At 47.0% G+C, this 16,116-nt stretch overlaps 1 protein-coding gene across 2 annotated transcripts in view; it reads right to left on the bottom strand.

Annotated features, from left to right (window-relative positions):
• FNDC1 (fibronectin type III domain containing 1) overlaps positions 1-16,116 on the bottom strand; it is a 220,490-nt gene that overhangs the window by 23,041 nt on the left and 181,333 nt on the right. For both annotated transcript variants that reach the window (XM_067011110.1, XM_059083759.2), the window contains 4 exons: positions 13,426-15,948; positions 11,295-11,395; positions 9,253-9,364; positions 7,661-8,047 (listed from right to left, as the gene is read on the bottom strand). In XM_067011110.1, the coding sequence (XP_066867211.1) occupies positions 7,661-8,047; positions 9,253-9,364; positions 11,295-11,395; positions 13,426-15,948 (3,123 nt within the window). The remainder of the gene's footprint in view (positions 1-7,660; positions 8,048-9,252; positions 9,365-11,294; positions 11,396-13,425; positions 15,949-16,116) is intronic.

The raw sequence follows: 16,116 nt of genomic DNA, 5'->3' as shown, positions 1-16,116 counted from the left end.
TCAGGAGATAAATCTGTACTGATTAGACTTCTTAACTTGCATGAGAGGTTTGGAAATAATATTCCAATGATTACAAACTTCTCTTCACAAACAGGTAGGGCTTTATTTACAAAACTATGAGATCTATTATGACTACAAAATCCTCCTCTAATTGCAACTGATAGACTTTTATGTGTGGTTTTTTGATGCCTTCCAGAAAGCCCTAATTATAAGAACCATTGTCAAAATGACTATCATTAATGACTGAACTGTCATCACGAGCACGGGTGACACTCGTTAGGAAAGGTGAGTGAAAAGCAAAAAACGCATTTTTTGCGTCCACCATCTGGGTCCTTTCAGCAGAAGCTTGTTTGAGAAGGTGGGAGGAGATCAATATATTCCTTCTCGACTTGCGGGAGGAAGACACAGCTGCGAAAAGGAGACCGTTTCTTTGTAGCCGGTAAAATCTCGAGGCACCTTAAAAATTCAGAGGAATTCCTTTCTTCCTTTTGACCTGAAGCCACAGCAATTATACAGAAGTCTCAAGTCAAGGCACACTTGAAAGGCAGAGGGGGTGTGAGGAGAGAGCAAGCAGGAATTAGGATTGATCACTTGCCTCTGGGCATCAGGCACTGTCACATATATATTGTTCAAGTTCATCCTCACATAAGATAAACGGGGTTCACTGTGCCCACTTCTCAGCCAAGGACACCAAGGATTTATAACACGCCTGGAGTCACAGAGCTGGTAAAGGACAAAGAGCTGAAACAGAATTGGGCTTGAAGGCCCCGGCTCCAAAGACTATGTTCTTTTTTTTTTTTTTTTTTTTTTGCGGTACGCGGGCCTCTCACTGCTGCGGCCTCTCCCGTTGCGGAGCACAGGCTCCGGACGCGCAGGCTCCGCGGCCAGTGGGATCTTCCCGGACCGGGGCACGAACCCGTGTCCCCTGCATCGGCAGGCGGATTCTCAACCACTGCGCCACCAGGGAAGCCCAAGACTATGTTCTTTATACGTCATCAAACTGCCGCCACCGTTTAAAAGTTGGACTAACCCGTCTTTTGCTTGTAAACCTTAAGGCACTTTATTAGAATCGTCATTCCGCAGCATAATGAAGGGGGAATTGAATTAGAAAGTATAACGACCCCCTTCCCTCAAAAAATTACAGGCACCGATTTTGAATTGTTTCCTTGCTAGGAAATCATTGGTCATTCCTGAGAAATACACCAGTGGAATCATTCAGCTAGCCTTGTCTGAGCCTACTTTGAGTAACTTCATGAGTGTGAGGCTGCCGAAACAACCCCAGCAGCCGAGGACGGCGGCGACCTTGCCTCGCCTGCTTGGCCCCTCTGCGATGAAAAGCCCCGCGTACACCCGAGGCCCGTGACATGCCCCCCACCTGCCTCACCATGGGGGTGGTGGTGATGGGGATGTTCTGACACGGGGCCCACGCAAGTCAGCAAAGAGAAGTTGTAAATGATCCGCCTTTCGGGATGGGCATTTCGAGAAAAACGATTAGACGCGATTTGTTTTTAGGTCATTCCAATGTCAATATGTCTGGATCCAAGAGGAATTACTTCTGGGCTGGTTTAAATTAGACGGTTTTCATGTTGACACAACCTAACGTTTGGAGTTATCTGGCTGTTGTTTCCCAGAAACCATTTTCCTCCCTGTGTCCATTTAACTTTCAAGAATGTAGTCTTGTTTTACCTCATTATCAGCTCAGGTTCATTTCCTTTCATCATTATTTTTGATGAGGTCAAAATGAATAAATTGTACAATTTCTGCATCCCGGAGTGAGCGAGAAAAGAGGAAAGTATAGGGTTTCCTTCATGGATTCCTGATACTAAATACAATTTCTTGAGGAGCTGAAACGCTCTGGTCCAGCACCAGGCCACAGAAACGATACCTTTCAACTGCGAACTTGGATCACTTCTTGAGATGAGTGACAGTTAAGTCTTCTGGCAAAAGTAAACATCCTACTGAGTGATTTAGTGCTCCTTTTTTTGTTTTAAGACCAAATAAAGTCAGGCAGAATTTTTCTAAAATAGCACCATCTTGATTCCAAGTAAAAGAAACTTCCAGATGTAATGAAATAGATTTACAATTTTGGGGGAAAAGCTGACCCTCAGAATTTGCCCCACCTGAATGCCATTTCGAAGCATTTGGAGCTACATACAACCGGATGTTTTATAAGCCAACCCAGAATCAATGTCAAAAGCTTCCACCTCTTCATATAGAAGTAGCTGCCAGCCACCAACCATGTGGTACTCAAGTTTATTTTCTTGAGTAGTTTATCCAAACAAATATGAAAAAAAATGAGCCCAAAATGTTCAGGTCTTAGCTCCAGAGATATCTTTTAAAAACTATAAAAAAGATTCTCATTAGAAGTTTAGAGAGAAGGTAAATTCCAGCCGTTTGAAACCCAAGGATATTTGCAAATTATGTGGTTGGTCCAGCTCAAGTGAATTTTCAATTATTCTGTTTGTATTTTCTGTCTTGAGAGTGAGTTGTGGCAGGAGGGAACTGTTTTCCACAATGACTGATGTTCTTCTAAAACATGTCCCAAGGTCATGTTACAAGTTGTTGAAGATGTTCACAGCTGGCTTGTAACATTTCCAGACACACACGATACCATCAGATCTGCTGTCGAAATGGAACCTGAAAAACAAAGATCGCTGGTAAAAGACTTCTCAGTAGAAAACAGAGAATGCCTATGGCTTGGGCTATGGTGTAGATATCCAAAGATGCATAATTAGGTACCATGAGGAATGTGAGATGAAGCAGAGGACGCTGTCTCTACTGCAAGGAGTTTATTATTTAATAGAGAAGTCACAGCAAGCCAAAAAGTGTGTGTGCGTGTGTGTGTGTAAGAGACAGAAAGAGGACCAAGACGCTGGAAACAAGCATATAATATGCATCTATGCTTACAGGAATATGCAAACACTATGGCCTCTATAACAAATGCTTAAATTACTGGAATGATTTAATGACACAAGATTATTCCCCAAACACTATTTTAAAGCAGTGTTTTCAATGGAAAGAGGGGCCTGATTTAACCGGGGGAGCCAAGACTAAGAGATGTGAAAAGATGGTTTTAAAATTGGAGGGCTAGGGCTTCCCTGGTGGCGCAGTGGTTGAGAATCCGCCTGCCGATGCAGGGGACGCGGGTTCGTGCCCCGGTCCGGGAGGATCCCACGTGCTGCGGAGCGGCTGGGCCCGTGAGCCATGGCCGCTGAGCCTGTGCGTCCGGAGCCTGTGCTCCGCAACGGGAGAGGCCACAACAGTGAGGCCCGCGTACCACAAAAAAAAAAAAAAAAAAAAAAAAAATTGGAGGGCTAGAAACAAAATGTTAGGACTCTGCCAATGGAAGATAATGACAAATGGTTGGCTATATGGGGGTTGAAGAGGGGACTCTTGGACGGGCAGGTATTCTCTCAGGGATCACAACACAGGTTCTAAATCATCATCCCTACAACAGCAATTTCAGGTCACTAGGTTGCAAAGTGCCATGGCCAAAATTTGCTTGGTAGATAAATATTGGTTGTATACTCATGGAGCCCCAGCACTTGTGGGTGTGTACATTATAAACCGAACTACAGTTGTCCCTAGATATACACTGGGAATTGGCCCAAGAGCCCCTGTGAATACCAAAATCTGTGGATGCTCGAGTCCTTTTTATAAAATAGCGTAGTACAAGGAATCCAAGTTTGGTCGAATCCGTGGATGTGAAACCCGCGGTACAGAGGGCCCACTGTACGTCGAATACAACAAAAAAAGTACTTGAGAGAAAACGCAAACACGAGAGCAGAGCAAGAGGCAGGGAGACGTGGTACAGGTGGTTCTGGGAGTGAAGTGTGAGGGGGAGAGTTGGGACTGTCGCTGCGCTGACGTCAGCGTCTGTCCTGAGTCTCCATGTCCCATTTACAGCATGCGCTTTTGCAGGTCGAGGCCACTGGCACGTGTTCAACCAAGAAATGGCAAAACTGTACTGTACTTTACAGATAATGCAGAGGATTTTCGTGAATAACTTTGACTGTGATTTTCTAATTACAAGCCGTCTTTAGAAGCTAATTCCCCCCTAAGATGTTCCCTTCCACCTCTACCTCTCTCCAGGATTAGCCCTGACAGCTGCATTCCAGTGGTGGATGAAACAGGGACTATGCTTTCTATTTCCGAGGCAAGCACAGTGCTTGGCCCAGAGTCACATTCAAGGAATGTGTGTCTAGCTGCACATCTGGACAGGAGGCGCGTGGAGGCTGGTGTAAGGAAGCCCAGTAAGGAGCAATAATTTGAGTGTTGGGCCAATTGGGTCAGCCTAGCCATGGAGGCATTTAGTCTAAGAAATGTGACGGAGGAAGAATCGGTGGGAAGTGATGAGACCTGACAACAGAGATGAGAGAACAAAAGGAGACTCGAGAGAACAAAAGGAGACTCGAGACACCAAAGCCTCAGGCCTGGAGAAACTGGATCTTTATCTCATCTTGCTCTGCCATAAAGATAAACAACTTGGTTTCCTAATGAGAGGGAGCTGTTTCTATCTACTGTAATTTTAGGTAGATTGTGCATTAGATTGTGAGGTTTCAGAGGCACAGCTATGTCACCCACTTTTCTAAGTTTCCCACAGAACCCAACCCATGTGGAGTAGATGATTAATGATGATTTGCTGACATTATTTTCCAAAATTATGAATGAAGCTAGAAAAACAAAAACAAGAGCTACTCCATCCTCTTCTAATTACCACACGGGTTTTCTCATAATGAAATCACTGTACAATGATAAAGAAACATTTATCAAATGAATTCACCAAATCAGGCTTTATCTAGACACAAGACTTAATCATGCTCACTTTCAATTTCAGAACCTATACACAGAAAGTATAAAAAAATAGCTATGTCAACATCATTAGTTATTAGGGAACTATGAATCTTAACCACAATGAGATACCACTTCGCACCCACTGTGAATGAAAAAGACAGATAATAACAAGTGTTGGTGAAGCTGGAGAGAAATTGGACACCTCATACATTCCTGGTGGGAATAAAAATGGTGCAGCTGCCATGGAAAACAGTTTGGTGGTTCCTCAAAAAGTTAAGCAGAGTTACCATTCGACACAGCAGCTCTACACAAGAGAATTAAAAACAGGAATTCAAAAAAAAAAAAAAAAAAAGAACCAACCTGTACAGCAATGTTCATAGAAGCACTAATCATAATAGACAAAAGGTGGAAACAACCCAAACGTCCATCAACTGATAAATGGACAAAATGTGGTCTCTCCACACAACGGAATATTAATCAGCAATAAAAGGAATGAAGTACAGACATATTCTACAATGTGGATGAAACCTGAAAACAAATTATGCTAATTGAAAGAAACCAGACACAAAAGGACACATTTCACGATTCCATTTACATGAAATGTCCAAAATAGGCAACTATCGAGACAGGAAGTAGATTAGTGGTTTCCTGGAGTTGGGAGGAGCAGGGAATGGGGAGTGACTACCAATGAGTATAAGGGTTTGTTTTGGAGGGTGATGAAAATGTTCTGGAATTTGATAGTGGCGCTTGTTGCACAACTCTATGAATATGCTAAAAACTGTACACTTTAAAAGGGAGAACTTGATGGCATGTGATTTCTGTCTCAAGAAACCTACGATTAAAGATGTTTTTAATAAAAACAACTATGATTAGAAATGATACTAGGAAGAAAATGTTTAATAAAGTTGTTAGTGGAGCAGCAGAAATAAAAAAGCAAGGTAAGCCATACAGAAGTTTTTTGGGGTTTTTTTTGTGTGTGTGTGGTACGCGGGCCTCTCACCGCTGTGGCCTCTCCCGTTGCGGAGCACAGGCTCTGGACGCGCAGGTTCAGCGGCCACGGCTCACGGGCCAAGCCGCTCCGCGGCACGTGGGATCCTCCCGGACCGGGGCACGAACCCGCGTCCCCTGCATCGGCAGGCGGACTCTCAACCACTGAGCCACCAGGGAAGCCCCCAGAAGTATTTTTAAAATCTTATAGTACGTTATGATATTGTTTGAGGTTGATAGGTTGCTCTCCCCAAATTTAATTTTTTTTCCCAAGACTTTGTACTTATTTTCAAAATGCTGTCTAGAGGTAAATTCTTACTTTTTTTTTAAACTACCATTGCATTTCTTTTTTATTTCTTTTTATTTTTATTGGAGTATAGTTGCTTTTAGAGATAAATTATTATTAACACTTGAACACTAATTTGGCTTGGGCTAGGCTATCAGACGAATGGACAGGAGTGAAGTAAAAAATACACATCTCTATCATGATCTGCAAAGAAAAGAAGAAACAAAAATACCAAGAAAACTATTGACTTTCATGCCAACTAAAAAGCCCCAAAATACAAAGGAAATGCAAAGAACATGCAATAAGGCCTACCTCAGAGGAGACAAAAGACAATGTAAAATATTAATAATAATAGTAGTAGTAATTAGAACCAAATCCAAAATAGTCACTCTTCTGTTTACAACCAATTATTAAACAAATATCTGTTCTAATTATACTTCAATGTAAAAAAATAAACACATCAACGTATGCAGAAGTAAGGAAAATACATAATATTTTCATACTGGAAACCCAAGGGTAAATTCCAATTTGTACTCACTGGGTTCGTTGGTAGTGTGAGAATTTTCTTCCCAGTCGTCCTCTTCTTCAGTGGGTTCCTTGTTCTTCGGTGTGAATTTTTCAGACATGTCCAATGTTCCTGTTTCTTCGGAACTTGTCCTTGGAAAGACTAACTTCAAACAGAATTCCCAGTTTGGAGACAGCACTCACGATCACAATGATGGGGGTTATCAGGTCAACTATGCTATGTAAGAATTCAGGGCATGAGTGTGATTTCCTGAAATGAAGGGTCTTCACTCTGCATCAGCTTAAAAAGACAGAAGCTTTACAGCCTGCATTGCAATTCATTTCAACCCGAGGGAAAGGGGGTGAATCTGCCTTCTCGAGCCCGAGGCAGATACAGGATGACACGGCAGGGGGGCAGGGGCGCAGGACAGCCCTGGCTGGGTGTCCCAGAGCAGGGAAAGGGCTCAGTCTTAGCCAGTGGACGGCCCCTGCTGCCACGCAAGGATAAACATTTTCCAAAGGGACTGCTGATCAAACATGCTTGGGAAATGCTACTTTACTTGAAAATTCACAATGAGACTATTCAACGGTTAGAGTCCAACAGTAAGGAATTCCTTTCACCTTGTTTACATCACACGACTAATCACAGAACCTTTTAAAAAAATTACTATATAACAATAACCATTATTATATTTTAATTATTATTATAACAAATACTAATCTACTAATATCCAGAGGGACACACTTTGGGAAGCACTGGTCCAAACTAACAATGTCCCATGTTTCAGAAGCCAGACTTTTTTGACTTGGGTGCTGCCAAGGGTTGCCAGATAAAACAGAGGATGAATGTTAGAGAAGATGTGAATTTTCGAGAAGCTTTCATATAAGCACGCCCCACGCAATATTGTGGTTTGCCAAGTCTGACCTCCCTAGTTGTGACACAGCGCGGTCGGTAAACCCCGTGAGCTACAAGTGCCTGCGGCTGCCGTTCCGCTGTGCAGCCCCACTCACGGCCCCGCAGGCTCTGCGGCCCTAGTTGGCAACGCGGCGCGCCGTCTCGCGAGTTACCGGTACAACGCAGACGGTTACCTTCCTCGAGGTGGCACTCCGGGATCCCATCTGAGCCCAGGACGAGGTTGCCGTCCTCGTCATGTCGCTCCAGGGTCCCGGGGCGACAGGTGGGGATGCGGGTGGCGGGCTCCGGGGCGGTGGTAGTGGTGGTTGACCGCGTAGTGGTTCGGATGGTCGCTGGGCGCGTGGTGCTGGTCGTGGTGGGCCGAGGGGGCGGGGCGGTCGGCGGTCGCGTGCTGGTGGTGGAGGCACGGGTGGTTGTCTTGACGACCCCCAAGCCCACCAGGGGCTTCCCTCCGAGGCTCAAAATGGGCTTATCCTGGGGACCGGCCAAGGGTCGGCCGTGTCGCCCCTGCCCGAAGAGGGGGAGGCCATCGGGGCTCACCACGGGGGTCCCTTCCAGATCTGAAACAAAATCAAGCAAAAGCTGTGTGCAACGAGGTGAAAGGACACAGGGAAAGCAAAAAGCGAGTGGAAAATGTCTTCTCAGAGGCTTCTAGTTTCATCAGTAAAAGGCAAAGAAATAATTAAAGGGACACCAGGTGAGGGAGCAGTATCTGCTGCTATCCAGAAATTTCTAGGCTATTTATATTATCCAGTACTCTGTACTACCTTATGTAAATATATAAATATGTCATTGCTATGCCCCATTACCTGCAATAACTCGAAGTCTCCAGTAAGGAAAGTAATTCTTTCCCCCTCTTCATTCCTATCCCTAAAGACTTCAGTGTTACTGTGGACAATAAGGTGGCAAACTTATTCTGCAAAGGGCCAGAGAGTAAATATTTTAAGCTTTATGAAACCACTACTCAACTTTGCCACTACACAGCAAAAAAGCCATAGAGAGTACACCAACAAATGCATGTTTCTATGCTCCACTGAAACTTTGTGTATGGATAGTGAAATGTGAATTTAATATAATATTCACATGTCACAAATATTATCATTCTATGATTTTCTGGCAGTCATTTAAAAATGTAAAAACGATTCTGAGCTCCTAGGCTATATAACAACAGGCAGCGGACAAGGTTTGGCTTTAGAAGCTGCTTTGCTGACTCCTGCTCTCGGGCTGCCCAATCCCAAGAATGAAGTCAAGAGCCACCTTTTCTAGAGGGTGGAGTCTGTAAGAAGACAGTTGGATCAGGGAAGAAGCTAAGTTCTGACCCCTTCTGAGGCACCTCCTTTCCACATGGCTCAAGGGCCCCCATTAAAAATGAGTAGGAGGAGAAAGAGAGAAGTTGTCACTCTACAGCTAAGTCAGGACGCTTTTGTTCCTTAAAAAACACTCTCGGGCTTCCCTGGTGGCACAGTGGTTGAGAATCTGCCTGCTAATGCAGGGGACACGGGTTCGAGCCCCGGTCTGGGAAGATCCCACATGCCGCAGAGCAACCGGGCCCGTGAGCCACAACTACTGAGCCTGCGCGTCCGGAGCCTGTGCTCCGCAACAAGAGAGGCAGCAACAGTGAGAGGCCCGCGCACCACGACGGAGAGTGGCCCCCGCTCGCCAAAACTAGAGAAAGCCCTCGCACAGAAACGAAGACCCAACACAGCCAAAAATAAATTAATTAATTAATTTAAAAAACAAAACAAAACAAAACACTCTCACTTACCCACAATGGTTCGACCATCTCCTCCTAGTTTAACTTGAAGGGGATTTCCTTGTGAATCTTGGAGGTACCTTCCTTCTCCGTTCAATACTAACCCACGATCAAGATCCACAACCTAAATCCATGACACAGATTAGAGGATATATTGAACATTTCAAGATGTTCACCTTAATCCAACTACATGAACATATGTGAATAGGAAACATTATTTTTCTCAGCATCATTCATAAGGTTTAATAAGAATAAAGTACGAAACAGTCACATTTCATATTATCATTGCTTATCTATATAATATGTAAATTGTTTAAGTTTCTCAAATATTCAAAAGATGTTCAAAATACTTTTACCATTTAATATGTTGTAGTATGTAAAAAGTAGGAAACAACCTAAGTGCTCATCAACAGAGGAAAGAGATTAAATAAATTATGGCCCATCCATCCAGTGAAATACTATGCAGCCAACAAAAAGGATTTGGAAATTCTACATTTATTGACATATCCTGATGCAGACTTAGACTGTAGGACTGATTATGTTGCAAAACTAAAATATATTCATTTGTGTATATAAACTTGAAAGTGCAAAGAGAAAATTCTGGACAGATTATATCCCAAACTGTTAATAATGGTTATTTCTAAGAAGTGGTTTGGGATGCTTCTTATCTTTTTCATATACTTCTGAATTGTTTTAACTTCTTGCCATGAACATGACATGTTTCTATTTGGCTGTTAGTGTTAAAAATCAAAGTTGCTATAACAAAACCAATTTAATTTGTAATTAAATTGCCTCATACAGTATGCATGCAAAATTTTCATATTCTAAGGCATCATAAAACTTGAACAAAAGGTGTTACTATCTCTGTTAAGAAACAACTCATGCTCTACACTGTTGGCTCTCAAAGTGTGGTCCTGGACCAGTTGCCCCAGCCTCACCTGGGAACTGGTCGGATATGAGAATTACCTGGCCCTACCCAGACCGCCCTGACAAGCCCCCCCAGGGATTCGGATGCTCACCGATGTTTGAAAACCATGACTCTGCACAATCAGGCCATTGGAGGAGCCCCTGCAAGCAGGCCACTTTGTTGGGTGCTATCTCAGTAATTAAAATAAAACTCGTTTATATAAACCCTACTTTTGAAATCTACTCCATACCATTTCAATTCAAAACTGTTTACAATGACACTTTCCTTTAATTCCTTTAATTCTTTAATTCCTTTAATTTTCCTTTAATTCTTCCTTCCATAAATTTCTGTTCCTTTGAGAAATGATAAAATGGATCTCTAGGTCACCTGTGACTGAAAATTCTTTGAAGCTCTTCAGTATGGGAAGTTTTGACTGGGAATTCTGATATAAATAATTTTTTGACTCTCTGAAAAAATATTTTAAAACTCTGAATATTGTAAGGTGTTCTGCCTGTCACCCCCCCAACCCACCAAAACCTCCTAAACATTTATCTTAACCCCGGGAAGTTAAAGCCATTTAGCTTAAACATACGTAAAGCACTAATACTTATTTTTTATTTTAGTCAAATTGTTGGAAGATTCAAAAGGCGGTCTGATAAAAACTGCCTATTTGATTCAACGATTTTTGGTTTGTCCAATTGTTTTGACCCTGCTTCCTTTTACAAAGGATTTGAGACAATTTACAGAAAATATGTATACTCTTTAATCGAACAATAACAAGAAATAAAATAAAGCTATCAGGCAGGAGTGGGAAAACAGAAGTTCATTTGAGAGGCTGTGCCTCAGGTTTTCTGTAACTGGTTGGCCCAAACATTTGTGTGACCTTCCTAACCAATCAAGGCAAATGGGAGCAAAGGCCCAAGTCTGACCTAATCAGTTATGAGAAGAAAGCAAACTAGTTACTCAGGAGAATCAAGGATTTTTCTTAGCATTGGAAGAAACAATATAGTATAAGTATATTGACATACAGTGGTTAAAACTAGAGAAAAAAAAAAAGACCGCTTCATTTTTTATTATACAATGCCCACCATTTTTCTCTTCCCAACAGCATGAAAATAACCGGTATGTGTAAAGAAGTTTACCCTACCCACTTTGTTCCTTGAGGGCCATTGATAATTCTTTGTCCACTTGGTTTTCCATTACTACCAGGAAGTACTCTCCCTTCTGCATTTGGTCTTCCATTATAACCTACACAGTACAGAACAAAAAACCAAAAAAAAAAAAAAAAAAAAACACAAAAAACAAACCAAAACAGAAACAAAAAAAAAAATCCAACAACAGAACCTGGTAAATTCAACATTCCTGGAAAGTTGGCTTCATACCAAACTATATGTAGGAACACATCTTTTCAAACAGGAACACTAAACAGAATTTTAAACCAATAGCTCAAATATATTAATGATAGTCTTAAATTGTGACTTCTACATGACAAATATGAATGTCTATGAAAAGTACGGTAAAGTCACAGTTTTCTGACATTACTGGGGGAATAAGCGTGTTCAGCATAAGTAAAGTTTCCAGATAAGGCTTAAGACCTTAAAGCTAGTAGCTGTAGCTTAATTTTTTTTTTTTTTTTTTTTTTTTTGCGGTATGCGGCCCTCTCACTGTTGTGGCCTCTCCCGTTGCGGAGCACAGGCTCCGGACGCGCAGGCTCAGCGGCCACGGCTCACGGGCCCGGCCGCTCCGCGGCACGTGGGATCTTCCCGGACCGGGGCACGAACCCGTGTCCCCTGCATTGGCAGGCGGATTCTCAACCACTGCGCCACCAGGGAAGCCCTGTAGCTTAATTTTAGCCAGGTGGAAGGTAGAGGGAAGGAGAGTTGGAAGGATGGGGAAAATTCCCTCTAAAGTGTACGAGATGCTGTCCTGCTCTCCTCCACAGATTATACTTAACATGCTCACTATTTCTAGCTGACTTGGGTCCTGATCGTCAATTGCAGAGCATAAATAAACCCACAGAGCTGCCTCAAAGCTTGACTTCAGTGGGGCTGCTTGAGAAGTATCTGCTCAGGGAGGAAGTGGCAGGCCCGCTGGCTGGCCTTCAGTTGCTGTCTGTCTGCTCCTTGTACCTGCCCTCTCTCTTCACCTCACGCCCTTTCTGATCAGCTGCAGTTGGGTTGAGGCCTCCCCCGAGAGCATTCTTCTCCAGCCTGGCCCACCAGATAAAGTGCTTGGGCTTCCTGACAACTATTTGCAGGTCAGATACATTTCTCTCGCTCAAACAGTTAATGAAAATTTAAAATTTATTGAGTTTTTTCTATGTACAAGGGAATGTGGGTTTTACCTCTACTATCAGCGTCTTAGGTTGATGTAAAAGAGTCCGTTTTAATGGAAAACTGAACTCCACGTGGGGTACTGTTCTATGTCTTTACGCTGGGCTAAATTAACAACATATTGCACAGATGAACAAAAATTAATACATTCATTCAAAAGTGTTCTATTAAGCCCTGATTCCATGCAAGGAGAGGGCAAGGCACCAGTTAACTGAATGCAGACTTCAGGTAAATACCTGAGATCCTGCCCTGGGGTCCATGTAGACTCCAGTTCACAGCTGCCTACATTCTGTCCTCAACCTAAGTCACACATCGGCCTGCTACTCCGCTGTGTGACATTCGTCTTTAACATGACTTTTCTGGAGGTTTGAGGCAACATTCGCTGATTGCAATGTCTGAGCAATCCTCACCCAAGACATCTGAGTCTATCCCGGGGTATTTTCAGCTGAGGGTTTTATACGCAGAACAACAAGCACAAGATCCAGCCCACACGGGCAGGTCCTCCTTACTGTGGACTCCGTAATATGCCCTGGTACAGGGACAACTAAAAATAACGTAAAACACAGGAGCCTGAGTTTGGCATCATGGCTGCGACATATTTGCAGATTTAGAGCGTATGTTAAGGAACTCAAAGAAGCAGTATGGGATAGGGGAATGGCCGAGGGCTGTGGAGTTAGTGTTTGGGAATGGAATTGCAGCCTAGACACTTCACAGCTGTCTGGCCTCCAGCAAACCACTCAGACCCCTAAGCACTGGCTTCCTCATCTGAAGACCAGGAGAAGCAATGCAAACCCAGGCGATGGTTAAGAGGGTGCGCTCATGCTACATCTGCAAAGCTCCTAACACAATGCTTGGACTGAGCAGATGCTCCATAAAAGGCTCTCAGGAATTTCTACGAACACTGCTGAGAACCGTAAAGAGAACGTTACGTTGAAAACAAATTACCTTGTCTGGAAGGGGGTTTCACAGGCGGGCGTGAGAAAGGGTTCCGGAATCTAGAGTTCATCATGCGCTGGCGCAAGGAAAGCATAGGGGTGGTGGACGAGTAGATGGCAGGGGCGCGCGTGGTGAACCGCGGCAGGGAGGGGGCGCCCTCCGTGGGACTTGGGGTGGCAGGGCTGCGAGGGGGGTGTCTGGGCGGGAGGTGCGTGGCTCTCGGGGAGCTGCCCGGAGGTGGAGGAGGAGGACGCTTCACCGGGGTGGCGTTCTTGTCCTGCGGGGAGCTCACTCTGGGAGGCGCAAGCACGATAGCAGGCTCTGTCTCCCCCTTAGCGATGTTCCCATCCACGTGCTTGGCGCCCCTGGGGATGAAGGAGGAGGGCCACTTTGGAACAGGGGAAGCCAGTGGGTCCTTGTCCTTGTCCTTTCCTCCTTTAAAAAACATCACGTCTTCATCTTCCTCCTCGGCCGAGACCGACTGCTGCGATTTTGACGGCAGGGGCTCCCTTTTGGATGGCGTGGCCTGGGACGCACCGTCCTTCTTCCCCACCGCCTGGGGCCCTGCTCTGCCGGGGACCCTGGGGCGGGCTTGGGGGTGGAGGCTGCCGGTCCTGCCTAGGGGTCTGCGGAGGTGACTGTCGCCGGCGCTTCTTGCCTGAGCCTCCACCTGGCGGTGCTTGGGAAGGGACGGGGTGGCGACCTTGGCAGCCGCAGAGTATGCGGGCGCCCGGATGCCCGTGGTCTCCGCTTCTGCGCTGTCGTCAGAATCCTCGCTCTGATTCTGGGGAGACGTGGGGAGCCCCCCCCAGGAGCTCGCCGTGAGGGAGGACTGCCTGCCTCTGGACGAGTACGGGTCTGAGAAGGACGCGCTCTCCTGCGACGTGGGGTGGGGACGCCCGGCCTGGGGTTTGGAAGGCGGACGCCCCTCTTCCCTGCTCTGCGGGCCGCGGGGCTGCTGCTGGGACGCGGAGACGGCCGACGACGGCTGCTTTTCCGGAGCGGCGGACGCTGCACCCATCCTCCGGGGCCCGCCGGTCCCGCGGTGGTGCTGCTGCGTTCGGGGAGACCCGCCCTCCACGCGCGCGTCGGTAGAGGGCGGAGACCTGGCCTGAGGATGCGCCCCTGCCCAGGTCCCCGCGGACTTGGGGGTCTCTTCGAGGGGCTCCTTCCACTGCAGGCCCGGCGCTCTCTGGGGCCCTCTTCTCAGGTGGTCCGCGCCCCGGGAGACAGGCTGCCCGGAGGAGGGAGACGCGTGGTCATTCGCCACGGCGGCCGGGAGCGGCAGTGCGTCCCCTGCCTCTTCTTCGCCGTCTTCATGGCCGTGCAAGCCTCGCCTGTGGTCAGAAGCTGGGTGAGAACTCACCCTCGAGTGAACCCGGGGGGCCACGGTGGGCGGCGGGGAGCTGGAGGGCCGTAGCCGGGGTCCTCCTCGGCCGCCGCCAAGCCTGTGCGGGTATCTGCCGGGGGCCGCGAAGGGCCTGGTCCTGAGCGCACTGAAATGTCCGGAGACAGGCGCCCGGGACCGCAGTGTCGGGGCCGTGGCTTCAGCCTGCTGCCCTTTCTCTTCGGCATCACTGCCACCGCCGCCGTCCGAGTCACCTGCGCCTTCAGAGGCCTGTGTCCTTGAGGAGAGACGAGAGGAGACCGAGGAGGGCTGGGGAGCCCGGAACGGCGCGGTGGGCTTGGCGGCTGGGGCGTCGTGACCACCCTTCCAGCCCCCGGAGAGCGGGGACCCGGGCTGTGGTTGGGTGGGCAGCAGCCGAGGTGGCCCCCAGTGGGATGGAGACAGTCTCGCGGGTGGGGCAGAAGGCCTGGAATTTTCCTCCCCATCCTCAGCGTGGGGCGCCCTCCGAGCGGGCAAGGCTGGTTTGGCGCCGTGGTTCGCGGAGCCTCCGTCGCGCAGGGCGCCCCCGGCTGGGTGCCGGCCGGCGTGGGCTGCGCTCCTGGGAGGCCCTTCCTCCTCTCGGCCCACGGAGTCGTTGTCATCAGAGCTGGAAGGGCGGTGAGCGGGGCCCTCAGGGGCTGTGGCTGGGACCGAAGAGGCGGACGGGGGCGCCCCTGGGCGAGGGTGAGAGGCGGGCGAGAAGCCACGCTTGTCCACGCCGTCCTTCCGGGGCAGCCCCGGCGCTCGGGCTCTCCCTGGAGTCCGCCCCGCAGGGAGGACCGGGTGGACAGGTCTACTTGGTGGCCTCTGCTGGGGCTTCTGGCCTTGGGTCTCCGAGGGCGAGGTTGGTGGGTGCCCCCGGGAATCCAGCACTTCCTCCTCGGTGATTTCTGTCGACTGAAGATCCACCCCTTCACTCTTCCGAGGGGGAAGCTGGGGTTTTCTGGGCAGCCCACCATTAGCCAATATTTTGTTCTTCAAGTCAAGAAGCAGGTTCTTGGCATTTCTCCCCTGGGGAGAAACAGGCAAATGAGTGTGTTTTGAGGAAGCTGGAGCTTTGGGCAAAGATGAGGAAGGCTCGGGCTTTTTAGGCTCGTGATGATCTTCCGTGTCTGTTTTCTGCTGATCAGACTCACTGGTAGGGGCTGTAATAGATTTTGAAGAATTTGATGTCAAAGAAGAAATATGTACGATGTGCAACGGAAAATGAGTAAGATGGCAGTACGGAGGTGTTTAAAATTAGTAATAATAATTGATAACTTCTCCTCCTTTAGGCGTGACACTTACTTTCCCAATTATAGCAATCTCTTTTA

The sequence above is a fragment of the Kogia breviceps genome, chromosome 13 (assembly GCF_026419965.1).
Source record: "Kogia breviceps isolate mKogBre1 chromosome 13, mKogBre1 haplotype 1, whole genome shotgun sequence".
NCBI lineage: Eukaryota > Metazoa > Chordata > Mammalia > Artiodactyla > Physeteridae > Kogia > Kogia breviceps.
The sequence above is the reverse complement of the archived record's forward strand: the minus strand, read 5'-3'. Positions and strand labels throughout refer to the sequence as shown.